Source organism: Diplotaxodon limnothrissa, linkage group LG20, assembly GCF_057381915.1.
Source record: "Diplotaxodon limnothrissa isolate DT_005_m linkage group LG20, D_limnothrissa_male_GT1.1, whole genome shotgun sequence".
Taxonomy (NCBI): Eukaryota; Metazoa; Chordata; class Actinopteri; order Cichliformes; family Cichlidae; genus Diplotaxodon; species Diplotaxodon limnothrissa.
This window is the reverse complement of record NC_140615.1, coordinates 24880562-24904532: the sequence shown is the minus strand read 5'-3', so window position 1 is coordinate 24904532 and position 23971 is coordinate 24880562. Positions and strand designations below refer to the sequence as shown.

The 23971-nt window shown below is 40.8% G+C and overlaps 1 protein-coding gene across 1 annotated transcript in view; it reads right to left on the bottom strand.

Annotated features, from left to right (window-relative positions):
- Positions 1-22143, bottom strand: part of LOC146610986 (cadherin-4-like) — a 251544-nt gene extending 229401 nt beyond the window's left edge. The window contains exons 1-2 of the mRNA XM_085343936.1: positions 21951-22143; positions 20616-20727 (exon numbers count right to left, since the gene is read on the bottom strand). Of these exons, the coding sequence (XP_085200062.1) occupies positions 20616-20727; positions 21951-22007 (169 nt within the window). The 5' untranslated portion in view covers positions 22008-22143. The remainder of the gene's footprint in view (positions 1-20615; positions 20728-21950) is intronic.
- Positions 22144-23971: the final 1828 nt, after the last annotated feature.

Here is a 23971-nt window from a genome sequence, read left to right as displayed (position 1 = left end):
TCCACTTTTCTGGTCTTGTGTGCTTAAGGTAGAGGGAAGGCAGATAAGGCGACTTCCTTAGAAATTACCTATCACAGCTTGGCAATGTGTCCGGGCATTTCTGGCTGAGAAATGTTGAATTTGTCAATCCAGTGAATGCTCAAAAGTATTATGCGAGCTCAATTTTAGCTGTTATTTTAAATGAGTCAAGCACTGTAGGTGTATGAATATCAGAGTGCAGGCTGCAGATCTATAAAAGGAAACAAATGTGCTGTAGCTTTTATTCACATTTCTTTACACTTAGATTAACCCAAAGTGAAGACCTTCGCAACCAATGACAAGAGCACATCCGTCAGCAGCAGCAAAAGGAGGCCAGTCTTGTATTAAGGTAAGAATGCCCCCTTCAGCTGTATGACGGTCCGTCTCAGCTACCCACCGCAGTAGATAAATAACTGCTAGCTCTCGCTGGTTGTGCTGTGAGAGAACATCATAAATTCTAATCCAAAAGCACGTCAAGATCGATTGCTCTTATTACCGAATCTGTAGTTATAAAAAACAAAAGTAATTATTGGTAATGCGCATGTATTACTTAACCTACTGCGTGATTATTTATCACGCACTTGCACTTATTTGTGCATTCATGTATTGATTTGATTTGATTTTTTTCCTTAAGCGAATCTTCGGCCTTTAGGGGCCCGCTGTTAGCAAAGCCAATTTCTAAGATGTTCAGAGGCTGCAGTCACTCCTGTCCTGCATAGCCTTTACTTTGGTTGACTAAGTGTTTATAAGGACATCCACTCTGTCGCTGTGTATGCCTGGGAGAGATGTAGCACTGCAGTGTTGCGCTGATGTTTTATGCTCTATCTGGGACGCATCTCTTAGTAACATGCCACAGCCTAACTGGATCACAGATAAAGTGATATGATTGGAACAGATGGTTCGAGGTTCTCTCACTACCACTCAGGTTTCCTGTATAGGCACAGAAAAGACTTCAGAGGACAAACCTGCCATAAGGTGAAAATTGCTTTAGTGTCAGCTGTTAGAATGGAGACATCCATGTGAGTCGCTTAAAGCTTGATGTTTCAAACATCCGATGCACTGCCCAGCTTTAGGTAGTCCTTAATATCTCTCAGCTACCTCAACTTTAGAGTCTGTCGTCCTGTGGTCAGACAGGCTTCAATGCCACCTCTTTTTACTGCTGCTAGTGACAACTGTCTTCACAGTGCTCTAAAGTAGCAGTAGCAGGTGGAGAACCTCCACCTCCACGAATTAGGGGGAAAACAGTATTGTTATTCTGATTAAAGCTTCTATTGTGAGCAACTGGACTGACTGGGAATTGAGATTGCAACTTAGATTTGAGTGCTGGCTGAACAGAGTGGACAGAGTGAATATAACATCTGGTATTACAGAACTCATTGTGATACCTAGGAAAAGGGCTGCGTTATGCACACTGCATCTCTCCAATCAAGAAGACATTCCACTCATCACACAAGTGAAATACAATTCTACATTATTACCCAGCAGCATCCTAAATGTCAAGCCTGATTTGTAAATGATATGCTACCCCTAATTACATTGATATTTTCAGGAGCAAAACAAACCTCTCCTTCACTCTCTCCATTTCTTCCCTTCTACCCCTTTTTTCTCTTTTTTTATATTATAGATTTTACTGCCGTTTTGGGAGAAGAGCAATTCTATTGGTACAGTGAAGATCTAACATTTATGAACTCTCTGATAACAGCTGTCCTTTCACCATCTGGGCCACTAATGTCCTGAAGGTTAGGACAGCCATCTATAAGAATCTGACAGCCACTGTCTAAAAATGAGGAGCGAAAAACACACTGCTCCCTGAACCTGAGCAAAGCAGTAAAGCTCGAGTTGTACTGCAACCAAATGTTAGCTGCTAAATGTTAATGTTTGTTGTTACCCTAACATATACATTACAGCACAGCAACAGTAAGACTAATCCCTCAGGTGAAGGTCCGCAAGGTGTGGAATTCGTCTACAACACTGAAAAGCACGATGATTCAAAAATGAATCCCAAAATCTTGTATCACATCTGATTTATATGCACGCTCAAGTTGCGTGGGGAAACTTTGGCCACATCCTTTACCCTACAGTGTCAAAATGTCAGTGGGAGAGCAGTACTTAAGGACTTTGAGATGATATAGTATTCTGAGAATGTGCAGCAGTGATATATGAGTATACCACAGGGGTTAGGACAGCCTTTGAGCTATGTCAAATGAGTCTTCTGGCTCCAATAGGCAGCATTGCCCCTTAGGGCCAAAGAAAGGGTCATGCTAAGACTTTTCACAGGAAAGATCATTCCAACATCTTAACCCACTGGGTATCACTATCATCATTAGAGATGTTTTCGCAACATAGCCTTGGGACAGAATAAATGAACCTTTAGACAGAATAAATGGCCGGTCTGTAGAATGACTTGCTTTACCACTTTGAGGGCAGAGCTCCATAAGTCCCCGGCTTCCATTAGGAGAGACAATGTGATTCTCTTTTGCAGCCTCCCCATGGCCCTCTCTCAGTGTGAAATGAGTAAAGTCTTCAGGTGCATCCACCAGTGAGACGGACAGACTGCCCTCAGCTACTACTGATCAGACATGGAGACTGACTGAGAAAGTTGGCACAAAAAAAAGACGAAGCGTCTGAAGAGAGAGCGCACTGGGTCTCCAGACGGTCTGAGAAGAGGAGCGTGGGCTAGTCAGTGCTGATCTGAGAATCCCGACAATCAGCCAGAAAACGCAAGGCAGACACAAGCATCCCATTAGCCTTTGAATTTAAATGTCAGTCTCCACTGGCCTAGTTCAGCATGCTATTCCCCTCTCCCCCCAGAGAACAACAGTGCAAAACTACAAACAAAAGCACAAAAAAATAAGTCAAATGTCATGTGAGACTATTACAATGCAGTACAGGCTTTGTTTCATTTAAGCCTTCTGCTGATCCTGCAAATATGGTCTTAAAGCAACGCTTGCTGTCTAATGAAAAAAAAAGGTCAACAGTAAGCTGTATTGACATATTAAAGTAAGAATAAGCAGAAAGAACTCAAGAAAGAAACATAACATAAAAGAGCCTTTTATTTTTTATCTTCCAAGAACTGATAGGACCTTCACAGTTATTTGTAATGTTTTCATACTAAAACAAACATTTTAAGAACTAAGAATCATGCTTTCAGATAGAGTTTGTATTTTTTACATGATAAAGATTCAAGGTGTCGACATTTTGGTATTTCTGTACTATGTTCAATTTGGTTGCGGAAGCCTAGGGGCCTGCCCTGAGTATGGCCCTTGATGACTGAGTGCTCTGTGTGACATTTCCTGGTAAAGGCCATGGTCAGCAAAAATATCTCCACAAGGAGTACCGGCACAATTTCTCTATCTCCCTTTACGATATGATAACATTAGCCTCATTTCCTGTTTGAATATCTGGTTTTGCAAAACAATAAAACCTCTTCGCCCCTTCTTGAGAGAAGTGCAGAGCTAAGATCCTCAGCCTTGTATTACTTCTCTTGTAAATTCCATTCTCAGTATCAACTGGTCACTGGCTGTTTCAGACATTATGCATACTTGAGGTTAAATAGACCATTAAAAGAGAAAAAAATCCCCTGACTTAAGTAAACTTCCTTAAAAGTAGCTTTTAAAGATAAATGTCACAGTTGGTCTATTAAGGAGCCATAACAATGGAAACAAATGGACACTCAGGAGGACAGTTTGCAAGTCAACACAGAACTGTGGACCAATTTATACACTCTAAACATGGCAAAAGCAAGCTAACTGGTGCCAAAATACTCACACAGTATGCAACTGGCATGCAAAGCACTCGCTCTCCCTCTCTCTTTCCGCACTAATTGCGTGTGTAGTTTAAGCGGGTATAAGTACACTCCATTGAACAATGGAATTAAGTTAACAACATCTGCATCCTTTCACTGTGACACTCTCCACCTTCCATCTTCACTAGTAGAAAATACTGGTTTCAATTATAATGGCCCAATTATCTCTTTGCTTTGGTTAATATATTATTGTATATACTAAACAATATCATCTCTACTCTCCTTAACTCGTTCATGCATTTGTTAACTAATGACCTATTCTTGAGACAGGTATACTGTTAATAAAGGAAAACATCGGATTAATTAATGATTAGTGTTACCTTGTGTTTTTGCCACGGCAACATATCACTCGCTGAGTTTTCCGCACTCAGAAAAAAACCTTCCATCCCAGTACTGAGTGGCCATACATCGCATAGCATCTTATCTCATCCCATCCCAAACAGCAATTAGCTAACCAGAGCCACCGCAGTCTAAATCACATCCAGCATCTCACTGTGGCCAGAGTTCATCATCCTATTACACACATTCCATGCAACTAACCTCCTTTTTAAGATCTGCTCTCCCGCATGCATACACACTCCACCGAATGGGTATGAGGCTGACCTATTTGCCATCACATGCGTTGCAATGTGAAGATTAAATACGAGCACGACTATGGAATCGAGAACAAATGGCAATTTGCCAATTAAAAAAAAGGAGAAAAAAACCCACCACTGTGGCCACAGTGGTTTAAAATGGTAAATTTAAGCGTAACATTTTCTCTCCATTTCAGCCAAAAACAGTTACTGTTTAACAGATACAAAACTGGGTGCTAGCATTTTATATTTGCAAAGAAATATTACACTGAATGCTAAAACTGCACTTTAGAAAACAATGCAGTTTTACTGAGTTGTCCTCTGGCTGTTGTTTTAGAAATCAGATTAAGCTGCTGTTATCAATTTTAAATAGATTTAAAGTGCATGATTCAAATTAAATACAGAAATACATACATGGAAAAAAAAAACACACTCTTAAGCCCAATTACCCCTGGGAATGAGAAGAGGAAATAATAAACACATAAACACACACACACCGAGAGTCAGCGGCACACACAGAGAGAAAGAGAGACAAACACCAAACTGAGACACATTGAGAATGATAAAAAATGCAGGAAGCTGGTTTAGTAGTGACTGCGATGTCACCAGGGAATTCACACAATTGTTGACTTCCATGTAGAGAGAGACAATGAGTTCAGCTTCATTGACTTCTACAGATGCAGTGAAGCACAGTAATTACCATGGCTCAGACAGAGGAGGCGCTACTACCACAAACACTCAGCACTATGGAAGGCAACACACACACATGCACGCCAACAGAAACACATGTGTTAACCTTAACTGCATTTTTAACTAGTGCGCACAGGCAAACAAGGAAGACGTACAATAAGAAGTCTGAGATTATTCTCCAGTCAAAAGGAGAGAAGACGAGGCAAACTGTTGCAAGTGTAAATGATAGAGGTGGCTAAACAATATCAAAGGCGTAGGAATGTGCAACAGAAAAGAAACACATAGACTCAAAAGTATGAAAAAATGAGAAATGAGAATCCCCAAACAATCTAATCTGTCCTTGAGTGCCCTCCTACTGCAGCATTGTTCTGTCAGAGCCAGATAAGTTGGGAGGCGCTGCAGTGAGTGAACAGAGGCGAGGAGAGAAAAGAGAAAATCAATGATAACAGTCTCCACTTGCCACAGTAAAGGACTGGTATGTGTGTGTGTGTGTGTGTCTATGCGTGTGTGTGTGTGTTGAATGAGGGTATCAGACTTGCACTGACATTCTGGTGTGGATATAGGGGCATTGTTGTATTTGTGCAACAATTATTAACAATCCAAAAATAATAATAACACCACCATACAAGGTCCAATTTTACAAACACTTTTTCACTTTCCTTAGTATCCACAGGAAGCTTGCTCTGTGGTCAAATACTAGATGACAGACACAAAAGGAGCCAGTTCTTTCAAGTTCATATTCAAATCCCTTTTCCCATGATGATGGTATGAGAATATTTTATGCTTAATGTGCAGACGTCCCATCAGATGGATGTAATATATACAACCTCTTTGTCTTCCACCTTAGGTCACTCATCCAAGGCCCGCTTAATTCATTAAACACTATCTTAAGTGGCCAAACTGATGGACTTCCATTATTCAAAAAGTTTCATAGCAAGTCCTGCAATACAATTACCTCTGAGAACTGGTATCTAAATTAAAGTTAAATATTTAGAAAGTCTTCCTAAAGCTGCTAGGGGGATCGAGCTGGATGTTTTATGTGTTCATTTCCAAGATAAATCTGACTGCAAACAGATGAAGAAGAACATAATTTGCTGTGTGTGTTCTGAATTTCCTCAGCGCTGCGGTGTTCTCTGTCTAAACACTCAGTGGTTAGAAAGCATGATTGTGCTTGTCCACATTCAAATTCTGACACACACACTCAGACTTGATGGTGGATTTACAACTGACCACATCCATCTTTAACCATTTCACAAGAAAATGTGAAGCTGATCCATTTGTTACATTTGTATTTGTATGCAACAGGAACTAGACTAAGACTAGTCACAATGAGCTGATGAAAGAAACCAATTCTGTTAATGAGAAGAAACTAAAACCACCTGAAATAGAGGCAATAGTAAAAAAGAATAATAGAAAACTGACAGGATACTGAGGACAATCAGTCAATGATTCATTCCATCAATGATGATAATTGCCATCCACTCCATTACTTTAGTCAGCTGGATGTTGATAGCCTCACAAGTGTGAGTTCACAAATTTTGATTCATTCATTACGGTCACACAAGGAATTTTTTCAGGGTCCTGTGAGGGCAAACCAAAATTATTCTGAAGGCAATAAGGGCAAACCTTAGCCCAGCAACAGTGCTTTGTTTGATTGTAAAAATGCTTAACCATCTTCGCTGGTTTTTGACTTTGTTTCAGCTTTTTGAGGTAGAAAAAGAATCCACCAAATCACTCCCTGAAGCTTATTAGCCTGGTTGCTCCTGACAGGGTTCATTCTGCATATATTACAAAGTGCATGAGTATGAAATTTACCAATACGTGTAGTCATATGTGTACGTATTACAAATTACTTGAAGAACTAGTTTATAGAACAGTTCTGTATCCATCTATCTGTACATCTATCTATCTTAATATACCGTAAATGTCGGGCTATAAGCCGCTACTTTTTGCACAAGCTTTGAACCCTGCGGCTTTTAGTCAGGTGCGGCTTTTCTATGGATTGTCCGTGATTTTTGTCATATCGTAAGACGATTTGTTTTGTGTGTTCCGCTGTTGTACGGCACTACGTTGCCTGGCGGAAGGATCGGGGTTCAAGAGTGGTATGTTAGTCACATGTCCGTCCGCCAGGCAACGTAGTGCCGTACGAAGTAGCGCGAAAAACAAACTTCAAAGTAGCGCTACGCGTTCAGCGGGAGTCGTGGATGATGAGCGGCGATAAACTTGCAAGTTATGCCCAAAAAGCAAGTTATGCCCAACTCCACCGGTGGATTCTGACAGCGTGGAAAAGTGTGAAAACATCCACGATCACCAACGGATTTTGAAGGGCTGGACTGCTGCATGATGGAGAGGAGGACACCGCCACGGCCCTTCTGAGGGTGTTCGACTCTGACACTGACAATGAGGATTTCTTTGGTTTTGAAAGTGACAATGAAGGAGAGAAGAAGAGTGGATGACGAAGCCATCATGAGCCTGTTTGTATCCGACACTGGAGAAGAGGACTTTGGTGGTTTTAGTGCGTAGGAAGAAGAGAAAGATGGTGGTGAATGACTGACTTTTCTTCTTGTTAAAGCTGTGTCACTGCACCTGAGCCTAAAAGGTAGGCCGAATCTATTGTTCTGGTGTGCTGTAGGCTACTGTTATGTACTACATGTGCAAATATGTACCCATAACTTGTTTTTCAAAATATTAATAAAAGTGATGTCTCCAAACAGCCATCTCTTTCCTGACAATTCCCTTTGTGCATATTCTCTTACATATGATAAGTCAACATTGAAACACCTGCGGCTTTTGGTCAGGTGCGGCTAATGTATGTACAAAACAGGATTTTCCCCTGATTTTAGCTTGTGCGGCTAATATTTAGGTGCGCTTTGTAGTCCGGGAAATACGGTACACAATGAGAGCTACGTGTTCTGTTAAGTGCAAAGAGTTCCTTTGTTTTTGGCATAGATTAGTGCTTCAGCTGTGAGGAAAGGACAGCCCAATTTGTCAAGAGAGTGCATGGAGCTAATCACATCAAAAGAACTGCTACCCAGTATAATATCAGCCCATGAGCAGGATGCCTAATTCATTAGTCTGCATTTGCAGGACAAATCACTTCTATGCTGACATACAAAAGTACCACACACACAAGCGAGATGAGGCAGTAAACTTGTAGCGGCCTACTGGCATGAAATAAATGACAATGAAAATATCTGATTTGATGATATTTTCCGTGCAGTGGCTCTCGCCGTAAATCTCATGCAAGGTAAACTGATGCTGCAATGCATACTGCAGCAGTCATGTTTATGCAAATGTGTGTGCTTCAAAGAAAAATGACCTTTTCTCTATGGCACAGTTTGATTTAGAGCACCTTACCCTATAGCTGCTTGAGAAGAATTATGGATCCAATGGATGAAAGATGTGTCTTCCTCTAAGAAGAAGCATTTACAGTATGACGAATACTCTACCTTCTTAGCTAAAACAGAAATGAGCTGTGCCCTTCAAATCAGTGTCATTTATCTCCATTTTCTCTGGCCACTGGGTATCATATCCGAGTCAGCATTTCTGCCCACCTTCCCCTGTGAAGACAAGCCCTCCTCCGAGGTTTTTCTGGCCAGAGACGAGATTACTGTTAAGGTGGTAGACCACAGTTATTTAAATTCCTGGATCAAAATCTTGCCAGCTGGTAGGTGTGAACCACAGCGCTAAGATATTTATTGACTAAACAGAGTCATTAAACTGCAGCATGCAAAGCACACACACTTTACAGCCAAAGCTAGCAAGTAGCTAGAGAAACGCTTTCTTTTTTTATCTTGACTTTTTAAAAAAACGCAACAGCTATGATTTAGTGATCTTATAGGAAACCTGTATTGAGTGTACATTTTACATATTTAATAAGGTAGATATCATAAAAGCCCTTAGATGCTGCCTGTCACATGGTGTGACTACACTGTTCCATAAATCCTTTTCCTCAGTGTTGTTGTTGTGAATACTGTAGCATGATGAAGCCAAGTCTTTTATCAGCATCCCCATCAACGTCTTTATTCTGCATTATTGTTCGATTTTATCCTGTTCATCTCATTCAGAGGAAGAGAAAACTTTCTCAAGTCTTCATCAGCTGGCACACACAATTACACACGGCTTTGCACTTGCACCAGTTTTCCCATAAATAAACGCACACGCTTATGCGAAAACAAACAAAGAACAAATTCCTGATTCCAAAGCCATTTTCTTAAAAACACAACGGGAACTGTCAGATTGCTGTCGCGAAACTTTGTGATTTACCAAACTATGAATAATTTGTGCATAAATTAAGTGAAGGGATAATGAGAAATGCCACGCTTCTGTGATGAGAGGAAATGGAACGCAGCAGTGGCCAATCAACTCGTGAAGATTGGAAATAGAATCAACAACTTCACCTGACATAAGAAACATGCAGGGATGAAAAACCTGACTGGAGAGTCAATAAGCTTTCATGCTCTGGTGTCTGACCAGCTGTAAATGAAGGGGCAGGAGCTTCTGTGTTCACATGCGGAGATGAGCTGCTAAAGATAAGATGCACTGCCTCCTTAGCTGTCTTTCCTAGCTGCAGGGGATTCTGTTTCTCTGTTCTCTCCCGAGCTTTGAAGCTCTAATGCCTCTGATCTGTCATCTATCTCTTGCCTCCCATGCTGTCCGGTGCGTGTCTGCTCATGAGCACGACGATATGACAGCACTGCAGCCAACACACAGCGAGTCAGGTGGCCAAACCCTTCTTTTAGAACAGACAGTCTCTGCTAATGTAAATTTATTAAAGATCCTGGCACTAATGAAAGTGTATGCATTTATAACCAACGGAAATCAGATGTTTCTCAGCGGGGTGTGCTAGTGTGCTGATGTTTTCAATTACAGCCATGCTCAGCTACCGACTACTTGATTATACGGAAGGCCCTGGCCACCAGTGTAGAGCTGAAAAACCAACGTGTCTGGCAGTTCAGTGGATCCAGATTTTTTTTTTCCCTTTTTGCTAGTACTGGTGGGTGATCTGCACTATGTGAGGAACCCTGACAATACCCCCCCCCCCCCCCCAACAAAACTAAAAAAAATCCTTCTTGCTCTCCCACAACCTGGGGGTGTCTGGCTGGGAGGCATGTCAGCATGTATCTCCCTACAGTCTGTCTCTTTGCCACCGTGGCAAATCAATTCTTAATAAACCATCTGAAAGCTTCCTCTGCTATACCTTTCATTTCCCCTCCTCAAAGCTGCAGGGCAAATTAGCCTGCCAAGAGGATGATAGGGAGCAAGCGGCAGAAGAAAGCAACCGAGAGGGGGATGAAAAAAACGACCCAACACCTACAATTAAATTAACAAATCACTGTTCTTAATTAATCGGGGAATTACAAGCAGAACTGTGGGTTTGAGACGTGACTGACATGGCTAGCACTCCCTGCATCTGCTTTTGTTAGTGCTGCTGGGGTGGGGAAGAGGAGAGAGGTAAAGGGGGAGAGGAAAGGCAGATGAAAGCTTAATAAAAACTCTCCGCAGAGCCCCCTGAACAGAATAGCGAGAACGTTACCTCTACTCCTCCCCTTCTTTTCTTTGGTTTCCTTTTGCTCCCACTCTCTTATCCTTGTCATTCCTCCCTTACTTACGTCTTCTCCTCTCCCACTCTAACTAGCTATTTCCTTTCCCTTTTCCCCCTTACCTTCTCCCTGCCCCGTTCTCCCCCGCTTTGCTTTTACTGGTTCTCAAACCCATGCTTGCTAATGAGGTGTGGGATTGACAGCTGGATTACACCATCGCTTTGTAATCCTTTCATTTCTCTATGTAGGATAATCACACCGCAGACCGGGGCCTTACCTCCTGCCTCTAGGGGCAATCAACAATGTGTGTGTTTACATAAAAGCAGATGCATGTGTAATATTCAGTTAACTGTGAGTAAAATGTCCTGAGGTTAATGCAACTTTCGTTATCTTGACTGCACACCGGCCCAGAGTATGTCAATCGTCAAGCAAGACCACCAGAATTTTGCGACGTAGCCTACGAATGAATGAGTATTTATATATTATCGTGTCCATGCTTCAAGCAGCAAAAGTAGTCCATCTGCTTGCCTTCCAGCCTGTCTACATCTTCTCATCCCTTCTCCCTCAGAGATGAGCAAATATTGTCTTCCCTTTAACATAGCTGCTCCTTTAGCCCTTCTTCCTCTCTACCATTTCTCCTCCCTTCGTCCCCATCCCTTCTTTACCCCAACTCCCTCACAGGAGCTTGTTCCCTATGCGGCCACAGGATTCACTTTGTTTTTGATCATTCTCAGACTCAGAGCTAGACAACTTATCTGCTACTCTACATTCTCCCGGGCCCAGAGGAGAAAAGCAGGGCCTTTTATTACCCTCGCTCTTTGCCTCTTCCTCTGATGTGCAGAAAGAGACAACAGTCAGATAGGGAGAAGAAGCAGAAAGAGATTCAGGCCAGTGTGCTTTTAAAAACGTGTTGGTCCCAAGGCTTGAAATGGCTGTCTCATAGAGTTTGACCAACAGTATCACAGGGCTTTTAAAGTCTTACAAGCAAAAATGCTACATTGTCACAAACCAGTATTTGCCATTATACTCAGGGCTCAAAGTAACAGTTCTCCACAGCAATCATCCACTGTATTCTAGGATAAGCATGTGACCTTGATGTTGGAATCAACTGCAGGTTCAACAAATTAATATTCTTCATGGTTGTGGGTTGGGGTTTTTTTTTTTTTGATTAAGTAAGAGAATAATGTGAACATGAATGCAACAAACAAATCCTGATTGTAAAAAACTGAGCTGAATGTTTTTAAAGCACAGTGCTAGACTAGTGGCCACTGCAGAAATCCACAAGAGATTCACTACATCCTTGTGAATTGCACTATAACCCTTTATCCAACAACCTTCATCTGTTTATAAGGTTCATTGTTTAGTGCTGTGCAAATGTTGACTGAGTAACTGACTGTGTCCCAGTTATTAACACTCAACGAGAGCAGTTGCCACTATAATGATCTGTCTGACAGAATTTTGAACGCATTTGAATTTTATAGGGAAAGAGGAACAACACTGAGTTTCGCAATACTATGCGATTTCTACTATGTTATCACAGAATTTAAAAATCATTTTTAGGAAAATCATATTCTGGAAAAAAGCAAACAGTTTCCTTTTCCTGCAGATCTCAAACCTCAAATTTACTGCCTGTCTTGGACTTTGTGAGCAACGTGCACGGGGTTTTAACTGTGTTAACTTTGACACACTAGAATACCACAAGGAAGTATATAAATGCCAACATGGATGTGGAAACCTATTAAATTATTCACACCAATATCTAACATTTTAAGGCCATGTACGATAGATTAAAGCTGAGGTACGCATCAGATTTTCAAGATCAGAGATGACTTATTCTGCTTCACACTTCACACTTCTGCATTATTTTAGTATTGTTATTGTTTAGAATCAGAACTGCAGTTTTGACAGAAGAAGTGGCTTAATAAGTAACTGTCTCAAATTAAATAAAATCAAATCAAATCAAATCAAATCGCTTTTATTGTCACATCACATGTGCAGGTACATTGGTACAGCACATGTGAGTGAAATTAGTGTTCATTAGTGAGAAAGGTGTAAAGCAAATGCTTACTGGCTCTTCTCATAGTTGTAGTTTTTCTTAAGATATCAGTTCTCATTATAGTTTAATTTTGGACTGAAATTTGTAACAATTTACATTTAATAATTGGAAAATAATAATAGCTGACAGATAAGGATTTGTGTAAACTGCCCACAATAGTAAAACAATTTAACATTTGAAAACAACCTCAAAGAAATTTCTACCAGCTAACACAGCCCCATACTACTGAGAGAAATGGGAATTCCCCTTTTGGGGAAATCAATAAAGTCTGTCAAAAAGCCAACATCTATCTTGACATGAATCAACAGAAACTGTTTGCAAAGACCTGGGCTCCTCTGAAAGCGCCTTTGTGAGCCCCTTATTAGCTTTTAGCCTGTCGAATAGCGTAGGACCAGACACCATGTGCTTTGGGACTCATCATTGTCTTCTGATTAATTAACATTACTGGCACTGTGTTTGTCGACCCCCAGCTCCCCAGCTATCCTTTTCTTCCTCTGTCCCCTGTGTTCCCGCATAGTTTTCTTGTTCAGAGGCAATGATTCGCCTATGTGCTGAACTTAAGAACTTAATGGAGAACGTTCGCAAGAAGAGCAAGACACAATTAATGATTATCAGGCGGCCATGTCTTCTGAGGACTTCCATCCTTAGTTTAACCAAAAACAAGGGATCTTTAAGCAAAGGGAATGGGATATAAGATTTTAATGCTCTTGGATTTGCCCTGCCCACAAAGAGATCATAGAAATCTACTCTTGATTAGAAAAGGGTGCGAAATGGACAAAAGTCCATTAATTAAAAATAATGATCTCAGTTTGGGGAAACTAGGCAAACTGACCAGATAGGTGAGAATATTGTTTTCATACCGCTGTTATGAAATATTTTCACACAATAGTCCTAAATGAGATTTTACTATTTTAAATTTAATTATGTTTTGTTATAAGAAACTCAAGTTTAACAAAATTGAGGAGAGACAAATCATCCAAAGTGAGCTCATGCATATTTAATTATCTCAGTGCTAAAACAGTAATAGAAATTTAATTTGAAGCAGTACATCAAAAGAATCCTCAACTAGAAAATGGTAGTTGTGTCTTTCAACAACATTGCTTTCCCATAAAAAAATTGAGAATGTGATAAAGGTGTGGCAGCTGGATCATCATTTTTTGGGTTGCTTTCAGAGTGACTTGATTTCCAAGTGAATCAATTAGGATCTAATTAAAATCCTGCCATAGACAAACTGAGGAATTAAGAATGAGTGGGCAGGATTAGACCACAACAGTGTCTGGGTGTAGGCCAGAGCTACAGAGTAGTGGGCAGCCTCAAAGTATCATAATGTGTTGCTGTTTTTCCTTTTGTGTCTTTTCATAATGAACAGCATAAAATAGCACCATAAATGCTAAAATGCTGGCTGTTTCAGGGAACAGAGCCTTATCGTATACTTCCTTTTCAACCCTGATCAGAGGAAAGTGTCTGTCCTTCTGTACCCCACCCTTTATTTCACTCTCCTCTCTGGCAGTAGCCTAGCTTAAAGACATGGTCACTGTGACTCTTGAGGAAAGAGAAAACAGTCTTGTAAGCTTATCATTATCCTGCTGGTGTAATCCCTGTCCACCACATTGCAGCAAAAGAGCAGCCCTGGGAGTGCCTTGCATTCCTCTTGCTCCTTGTGAAAAAACTATTTCACCAAAGACAACAGGGACACCTTACAACAGCTCCTCCGCAGTCTTAGACTTTATGCTGCAAAAAAGAAAAGAAAAGGGGGAAAAAATAATCTTTTTAACCTTAGACAAAATGTGCATGTGTGTAAGACAGAGGGAGGGCAAGAGACAGAGCCCTAGTAGTGTCCCCTTGTCATCTTACAGCCTTCAGAGCCCATGCAGACCATCTGTGCATTAAAGAGGTAGAGCCCAAGCAAAGTATTTAAATGGGTTTAATGTCTTCAAGAGGGCCATAACCTTGGTCCTGTAGAAGCCCAGAAGACCCATCATACCAAGGCAGGAGGTCTCTTAATGTACAAAGCAGATGACAAGGATACAGAGTTCACACACACCACCGAGTAACTCAATCTGCAGGAAGTCTCTCACATTTTTTCATTCATTCTCGTTTTCCCTTTTACCCCTGTCACCCTTGTCCCTCCTCCCCAAACAAAAGGAGAAGATGTCAAAAAATCCCATTAAAAAATAATGGCCTCCACCTGCTTTCTTTCTTTTCTCATTCCCTCCTGCTTGCCTTTCTAATGACCAGCTTGGAAAAATCTGGAGGTTTCCTGCTATGCACAGATCACCAGTCAACCACCCCAGTGCACAGTACATTCGGCGACAAAATGCACACACCGAGCATGCAAAAGCACATAACCACTCCGCCGCATGATTTCCCAAGCCTTATAGTATTCATCAAAGGGCAGGTTTGCAGGTGTACCCCTCATCCCACCAACGCTCCTCATTAATCTCATAAACCACTTGCGTCTAGACTTTAACAGGGGAAGAAATGTTCAACCATGTGGTTAAGTCATCTATATGAACCTCTCTGAAAAATCCACACAAAATTCTCTGAAACAGCTATAAATCACACATGAGGTTGCAAATTAAGTAAATAAATGTCAACTGGATATTTGTAAGAGCTCCCTGAGGTCAGATTAGTCTTTGGTCTGACGGTCATAAACCAGCACCTGAAGTGTCTTCACTGCTTTACAAAACGTCCAACAAATGTCAGCCCTGTGCTTTTCTGCAATCAATAACCACTGAAAACAGGACTGTGTGATCTTTTCTCAATGGCTGAATATCCTTACAAAATTACCCATAAACCATGTAATGATTGAAACAGATGGTGTGGACAGAATAAAGATTTGTGTGGTATTTTGCACCATAAGAAAGATTTGATAGTTTTATGGGAGAGCGCAGCACTGATTCTTCTTAACGCTACAACTGATGAGATATTCCTGCAGTGTATGTTTTAACTGTTAGACAATAGTTCAAAAAACAAAAGCTCTTTTCCTTCTTTAGATTTACATATTCACATAACAAAATGTGGTGGGCCTTGAATGATTACAGGATATGTAGAAAACTGTTGGCAGTAGCTGATTAAACCAAAGGATTACTCAAAAGAATATTGTGAGATACAATGAATAAAAACTAGTAACAAAGGAAAGAAAACAATGTGCATGATTTAAGAAGATGACTACTGCATCAACTATTCCAATTTGACCTGTACAATATATCAGTTGACCAAAATCACATAGTTTCTCCAGCAGCTCCAACTTCACTGTTTGAAATAGTCACTTCATTATCTGCAGCACAGCATGCATCACAGCAGAGTAGATGGTACTGTAGAGTTCAGCAATGTTTTTACTGTAAGTTATTCACTAGTTTTGGAGCAACTATGCTGTAAAGTTAATAAATAATGAACCAATCATGAAGCATTTGATATCCACGTCTTTTTTTTTTTTAACTTCTTAAAGTCTGCATCAGCATTGGCTGGAAAATCTAATCTCCATGAGGACACCTGTCTGCTATCGATCCAGATAAAACTACAGGCTGTTTGTCAAGAGATTTGGGGCAAAACAGGTCATCAAAAGCATCTAACTGTGTTTGAGGGTGTAGGGATAGAAAACAAAATGGTGCAGGAAGGGCAGGAAATGTTACCCTAATTCATGGCATATTATTAAAACCTGTAAGGCACAGCATCTGTTAGTGTATTTGTAATGGCGTGCCATTTTTTTTCATATGGAAATAGTTCTGTGCATTAAACTGGGGGTGAAATTGATACTTACTGTATATCAACTTCTGAGCTTCAAGTTGAAAAATTATGTTAAGAATGCAAAGCCTATAGCAATAACAGCCCAGCTATTGGATTTTGAAAAATCACCTTAAGTCTCATAGGAAAGCCTCACTAACCAAGGCATGTGAGACTCATCACCCAGGGCCTGCTGGGAGAGATTTTCGGGAAATAATATCCTGGAAAAAAATTACAGCTCTTAACGTTTTGTTTTATTCAGAATTCGAAGTTCTCTGTTGTATATTTGCTCGTATTAGGGCATTCTCAAAATGAGCAAAACTCAGAGTATGCTAGAAAATACTATAAATGTGACAAGAAAAAAGTGGCACTGAGGGGAGAGAGAAAGGATGTGGGTCAGAGAGGCAAGTCATAGATTTATACGGCATCAACTGAAGTTGGAATTTCTACTGAATGGTAGCATCCCTGTCTAAGGTGAGAGCTGGTGTATATTTATGTGTGCGCATGGGAGGGAGCGGAAGAGAGAGAGCGAGTATGAGATATAGAGAAAGAATGCTTTGTGGATCAGAAAACATGTTTATGAGTCGGGACAAAGGAAAACCATTCTATTAAAAACAGAACTGGTCACCTTAATAGAGACATTCAGACGCTCTGGCTGATATCACTGGAGGGGTCTCGTTTTCAGCACGAATCTGAGCATCAGTGGAGGTTCTAAAAACAGTGACAACTGCAGGAAAAATCTACAGTTCTTTCTGAGAAGCTGCACCGTGGATGTCAGCATCCTTAAAGCTCAGGTACTGACATGTCAAAAAAGAAGGACCTCGCAGAATTCATCAACTATGTCCCCATGTTCTCTCTCTCCCTCTCCTCTCTCACTAAACTCAGACAAATACCACCACAGTCGCAAACACAGAAAGTGAGGGCTGCCCAAAACCACCAGTAACCCAAACAAAGTCCAAGGTCAGCAGAGTGGGCTCACTGAGCTGAAACCACCAACCCTGGCTTTCATTACCAGGAACAGAATCAGCAAAGGGATGCAGGGACACATGGGATGAGGTTACATTCACCAGCTCTGTTTATCTCTATTGGGTTGGCTTGAGTCCAACTCATAGCTTCTCTCTCATTTGCGAGATACAAAAACTCCAAATGTGTTGATCCAAGCATCAACACTTTAAATTATTGTACAACTCACTGTTTGTCTGCAGAAACAGAGAAGAAATAGGACCTTTCTCTGAGTTGTGTTTACTTGTGTTATACTGATTTTACAAGTAATTATTCAGTGTTAAAGGTCTTGGAATAATGTGCTAGGAGAAGCTGTCATAGGTCTGATCAAAACAAGGCATAAAAAACGGGACATCGTTAGCACTCGATGTGTCATGCATACATATACTAACAATATTAGGAAAAAGCACACACAGAGACTGAAAAAGACCTCGCATTTTTTAAAGACGTTAACTCACCCTCTTAAACCCCTCCTATAACTATAAAGACAAACATGGCATTTGCCATTATCAATACTGAGTGTGCTGCTAATATGTGCATGTTAAAAGTATAACAATCCTCAAAAGTGTTGCATTTAGAGCAGCCTTATAATCAATCAGAATCCATTATGCAGTGTGCTGTTTAATGTGTGTTTCAGCTATTAACTTTGGAACTGGCATGGGTTTCCAGATAAATAAAGAGCAAATCAATTCCCACAGCCAGAACAATGCAGCGTGCAGAATTAATTCTTTTTAATGTTTATTGGATAGATTGTGCTTGTCAGCGAAACAGTTGGCCACAATGCACAGAACATTTAGAGGATGATCTAAATGAGCACCATTGTTCCAAAAAGACCAAGAACAATATTACTAATAATAATAATAATAATAATAATAATATGAAGAAGACAAAGAAGAGGACTGAGAATCTCTAAGTGACCAAACTAACACCACCCAAAAGAAAGAAAATATAAATGGCTGATGGCTGACTATAAACATGCCAATAACGTTTTTCTTGTCAAATGTAAACCACAATATAAAAATTTAATAAATAAATAACATTCCACAAACTTTGGAATATTGGGGTTCCATACAAATTTCATTTTGACTTTACAAAGAGATTTCACTGTGGCCTTGAACATTGTTTTAGGAAATTTTGGTCATCAGAGTAACTGAAAATTATAAAATGTGAACTGTAAAACCTTCCATCTCCGGTTACTGACCTGCTCTGTGGGCTCAGGCATTTTACCCATCATGGTCAAGGTCCCAGTTCTGTCCTCCCCATTAGTCTCCCCAGTGAGATTAGACTCCCACACAAGCACACACATACACAAATTATTTATATTTATATATATATATATATATATATATATATATATATATATATATATATAGACATACATATATATGTGTGTGTGTCTGTGTGCACGCATGTGTGCCTGAGTGGGTGTCATTACTTCTGCCCCTATCTGACGGTTTTGGGTTAAATAATGTTATTATTAAAGTTTTTCCAGAGCTGCTCCCTTGCCTTCCTCCAGTGACACCCTTACCAGCTATAAATCAGCTGCCTGAGTCCTGCAAATCACATGGAGTGAGTGTGTGCTTGTCTAAATGTGTGTGTGTGTGTCTGCTTGACCACTGCAGCTGTATTCTCAAACACACATGAAGATGACACTGCAGCTGTGAACATTTCAAGCAACGCCGATGAAAACTATTGAATGCGAAACTTTAAGAATGTGCTTTCCGTGTGACTTGAAAGTAACCTCGCAAATAAACTATAAATCTGATTTATGAGCAGATATCATGATGGGTTTGCTGTGATCGTGTGAACCTGACTTTAGTATGGTTTACATTAGGAGGGAAAGTGCCATGAAAATGATGCTTAGGCCTCTGTTGTTAGTGGTAAAATGAATTCCTAACACTGAAAGCAACCATGTTAGACCACTAAAGATTAGTTTATGTGTAGAGTGAGAAAGAGAGACAATTTCATCTACCTGAGACCAAACTAGATAAAGAATGCTCTGTGAAATAAATGGCTTCTGTGCAGCAGTGATGGCTCATTCCGTGATTGTTTGTGATTGTGTTGACACCCCCTGCTGGGCTGAAGACATCACTACCACACTGAGAGCAAGTTCACTGCCAGTGACAATGTCCCGCATCCAATCCCACTCCCAGCCAAGATATAATATGCTGAAGTTAATGAAACACTAAAATCAAGCTGATATCTTCTTTCACTCTTATATCACTCCAGCAATGAACACAGACAGATAACATAAAACAAGCAAAAAAATAATGTACTGTATCATTTTATATATCCTTAAATCAAAATTTCACTGGTGTATGTGTGCGTGCGTCTGTGCACGCGCACACTCAGGAAAAAGAGTCTAGACAGCTGTATCCCCGGCAGGTCTCTCACAGCTAAGGAGAGTGAGAAATATATACCGCGCAGCTGCCGAAGACACAGTCGACCCACAAAAGAGCTATTGTGCGCCCACAGCAAAACAATACAGCTTAGCTGAGCTATGAGAAAAAAAACCATTGGAATCAATAGAGAATTGCAATTAGCCCACATTGGCAGGAGCAGTGCCAGATTAGACACAGGATGTCGATTCCATTTCCTGCACTATAGGGCCCTCAAACTTGGTTGGCTCATTGTGTAATTGGAACAATACAAATACATTTGGGAAAGATGGAGTGTGAAGGTGATAGTGCTAAAAATTACTGTAATGAAGATAAAGATGATGATAATACTCTTAAGACACTGAACAAGGTCAAAAACACAAAAATAAATGCAAGCGGGTATAACCCAAAAGTAACAGGCAAACATTTACAGCATCATTGCATAGAATATAAACAAATGCATGGATGCGTGTTACTACATGAGTTATATTTTTACAACATCGCACTGCAACAACAGACCAGGGTAATTACGAGCACAAAATTGCTCCAGTTTGCAATTTCTGACATCACACGAGCTTCACATGTACATACCCATGTGACTAAAATGATTATTTTTACATTTCCACTTTTACGACAATTTTCCAAATGCACAAGTGGTGCTTCGGTAATCTTAAAAGCAACGTGGCCAAGCACTGAAAGAAAACACATCACCATACACACCTCCTTTTACTTCCTTCAGTGCAAACAATGAGGTCTTTTGCTCACCCTCTCTCTAGCCTTGACAGAATGCAAAATAACTGACTTGCTAATTAAAGGGCTTACCTTTAAGTATGCCCTGACCTTGCAGTACATCCCTTGAAATCAGCACAGAGTAGAAGCTTTGTGAGAAGCCAGGTTGGCAGGGACCTTTGGAAGCGTGCACCCCATTATTCCTCTGGAAGAAAAAAAAAAACATTGAAAGACATCGATAAACATGGATTCCATTGATTTCTTTCCTCATTTTTGGCTCCAAGCTTTGGAGAAAAGCAGCATAAAGAACAGTTAGCAGAAATAAATTCAACAAGTTTATCAACTCTTTCTGCTTGTGGCTAGATGTGATGCTGATTAAATGGTCACACAGTCCAATGTCAGTGATAAAATGTGCTGTGTTAGTCGCTCCATGAAGAAACCACCCCAGACAAAATGAGGACAGATGTAGTTAAAAGTATTGTACTCAGGCTTAAGTGACACGCGCGCGCGCACACAGGCAGCACGCGCACAGAGGAAACCTGCATGAATGCAGAATAATTGTCTCCCTGCTTATTGTGGGTCTTGTACTAACGGAGAGGTCCAGGGATATGAGGGGGGAGCAGCACGCCTGTGCGCACTAATCAAACGGTCTGCAGTCAACTTTGCACCCAGCATTTAGCGCTCACTGTTGTTTAAATTAAACGATCTGACCCACTACAGCCATGGCACACAAGCAAATGCACGCGCCCGCACACACGCACGCACACACACACTAGCAAGATTGGCTGGACAGGAATGGAGGTTCAACACACTGCGGGGGCATACCGCAGGAGCACAACATTTTTTCAGTCTTTTTCCGATATCCATATAGCAGGAGAGCAATTGCCTCCGTCTGAGGCGGCGGAGAGAGAAAGATTTAGGAGCTACTCCGAGCTCCGTTAATAGTCCACTGGCGCCGACTTAATTCTGGATTCATGAAATGACGAAAAAGGCTGAAAAACACTACATAACTTTAAAGTTAACTTTTGCAAAGGCATCGCTTTTTTGACAAGTGAAACTTAAGGGGATGGTGGGCTGTAGCTTAAATAAGCGACATGACCAAGTCAGTTTGAGAAAAGAATAAAGGTATCACCTTGGGTGAATAACTTGTGCCGTGATTTAAGTTGTGTATGACAAATGATGATGACCTGCCAGCGATTTAGAGAAATACTGACAAGGCTTATACGGAGCGGACCTCGAGACTTACTTTTTTTCTTTTTATACACTGAAATTCATTAGGGAACCAATTAGCGTGCCTACTTGTAGGGGGATAACGGCGAGCCCCGCGTTGCTGTACCAACACACACCACGGCTTCCTTCTGGCTGCATGACTTTATTCGAGCTTATGTGCTGTATCAGAAGCTTTAGTAAAAAAATGAGAAATCTCACCCAGAATGTGTCAAGAAGAAGGGCTGCTGTCAGGACCAGAGCGAAGTCGGTTCTCATCGTGGCGAGGAAGCGACTCAATGCTGCCCGGACAAAAGAACCAGAAAGAGGGTCGGTTCGTATTTTTCTTTTCCAAAAATTATTCCCCCTTTCTCGGTCAGACTGTTAGTTACGTCCCTCTGCGCGCTTAGTGAGTGTGCTGCCCCGAGTTTCCCCGGCTCTCTCATCTGCAGGTGAGCGCTCCGCTCAGCACCAAGGCGCAGCCAGCGTCACTCTCCAACCCCTCCTATCACTCGGTGCAGGAAAACTCCACACACGCACTTAAAGAAACACTCGTTGGCGCTTTGGATCAAACAGACGCACTGCTAACGTCTTTCCGAGGACCCCGACATTTCAAATCCATGTCCTATTGCGAAGGCGTCGCAGTTTTATGGTCGGATGAAATATGCCCAAACATATGGCAAACTCGTCAAACATCAGCCATCAAACTTCCAGCATTGCTTTACAAGCATGTAGCTTTAACATATGTTCATTAATAGATTTCTCCAGTTAACCAGTTGCACGAATGTGCGTAGTTTGAGTAAACGGAGTAGGTCAGGGTTGGTTAAAACAAGGTAGCATGTGCGACATATTGGCGACTTAAAGCTCCAGGTGACCGGGACAAGTATTAAGAAAAGTGTGTTAAGAAAAAAAGAAATGAAGAACGAAGCGACTATTTTTTTAACATGACTCAACAGATGGTGTTTTAATAGCAAAATACTTTCCATTTATATTAATACACCATTAGTCATGCATTTTGCTGATTACTTTGAATAGTATCGAGGTTTGTGGTATGTCTTAACAGATGTACATTGAATTTTTTTTTTCTTTGTGATAATCTGAAGCAAAGTCTTCATCTGCCACAGTGAGGCCTGGAGGGGTTTAAATCCTTTATGTGGGTACAGAAGTTCAAAGATGTTAAACAGAACTTTTCATTTTGTTGACATGTGGAGTTACGGGATGAGACTGAGGCTCACACAATTTCAATACTGGCTGGCATTTGGCAAACTCACCAGAAATGTAGCCTTTGTTTTCAGCCAATCTAGTACGTTTTCTGAGACTATAAAAGAGAAAATTCACCAAAAGAAAAGTCTAGGTTAATGTTAATCAAATGTTAATTCAAAAGGTTTTTAGTGTGAATCAAAATGTCTGACAAAAGCTGAACTTAGCTTCTTTTTTTTTCAACTGCGCTGCCCCCCACCTGCTCCCCAAAAAGGTCTCCTAGCTAAAAAGGGCAGACAAGCCTATGTCCAAGAACTGGACCTTGCATCCCCATTAATCTGGGTCAACTTATTGCCTGCAGCCTATTAGTATAAGCAGGACATGTACCCAACCAGTTTCTTGTGGCTACAGAAAACCTTTCTGAACAAAAAAAACCATCATATTACAGAGGACGGACTGCCTTTCTGGCCTTTTGAGCTGCTAATGACCTTTATATTCTGGTGTCTGTAATTGGCAGACTGGTCTCCATATCTGCTTAGTGGACCAATAGGTTCTAACCTTGTGGAAAACTGTACAAGAGTGTATTCAACAAATTCCCTCTGTGCAAAATGTAGGCATTTTACCACCTCTCTCTTCCCAGTCCCTTTGTCACAAAGATGAACATTCATACCCACAGTCCTTTATATTCCTCGTGGCTCTTGTAATATGCTGAAGGTTTCTGTCTGTCTGGTATGCTGTGACTGGCAGGTCTCACTTTCTCTTTATCTCTCTGTGTTGTTTTTGTGTCCAAGAGAGGGATTTAGTATATGTGCATTAGAACAACACAGAACTCTGAGGTTTTGTAGTAATGCAATGTAAACTATGATTAATGCAGTGTTAAGATATGGATAAGCTTTATACACAGTTCTAACAATATTCAGCATCCATTCAGACAGTTTTGAAAGAAATGAGTCATGCTAGTATGGTGCAGGACAGCAGGTAGAAGGCCTCTCTGCAATATTTAAAATGAATCAGCTAAAGCAAAATGCAATATAGCCACATCT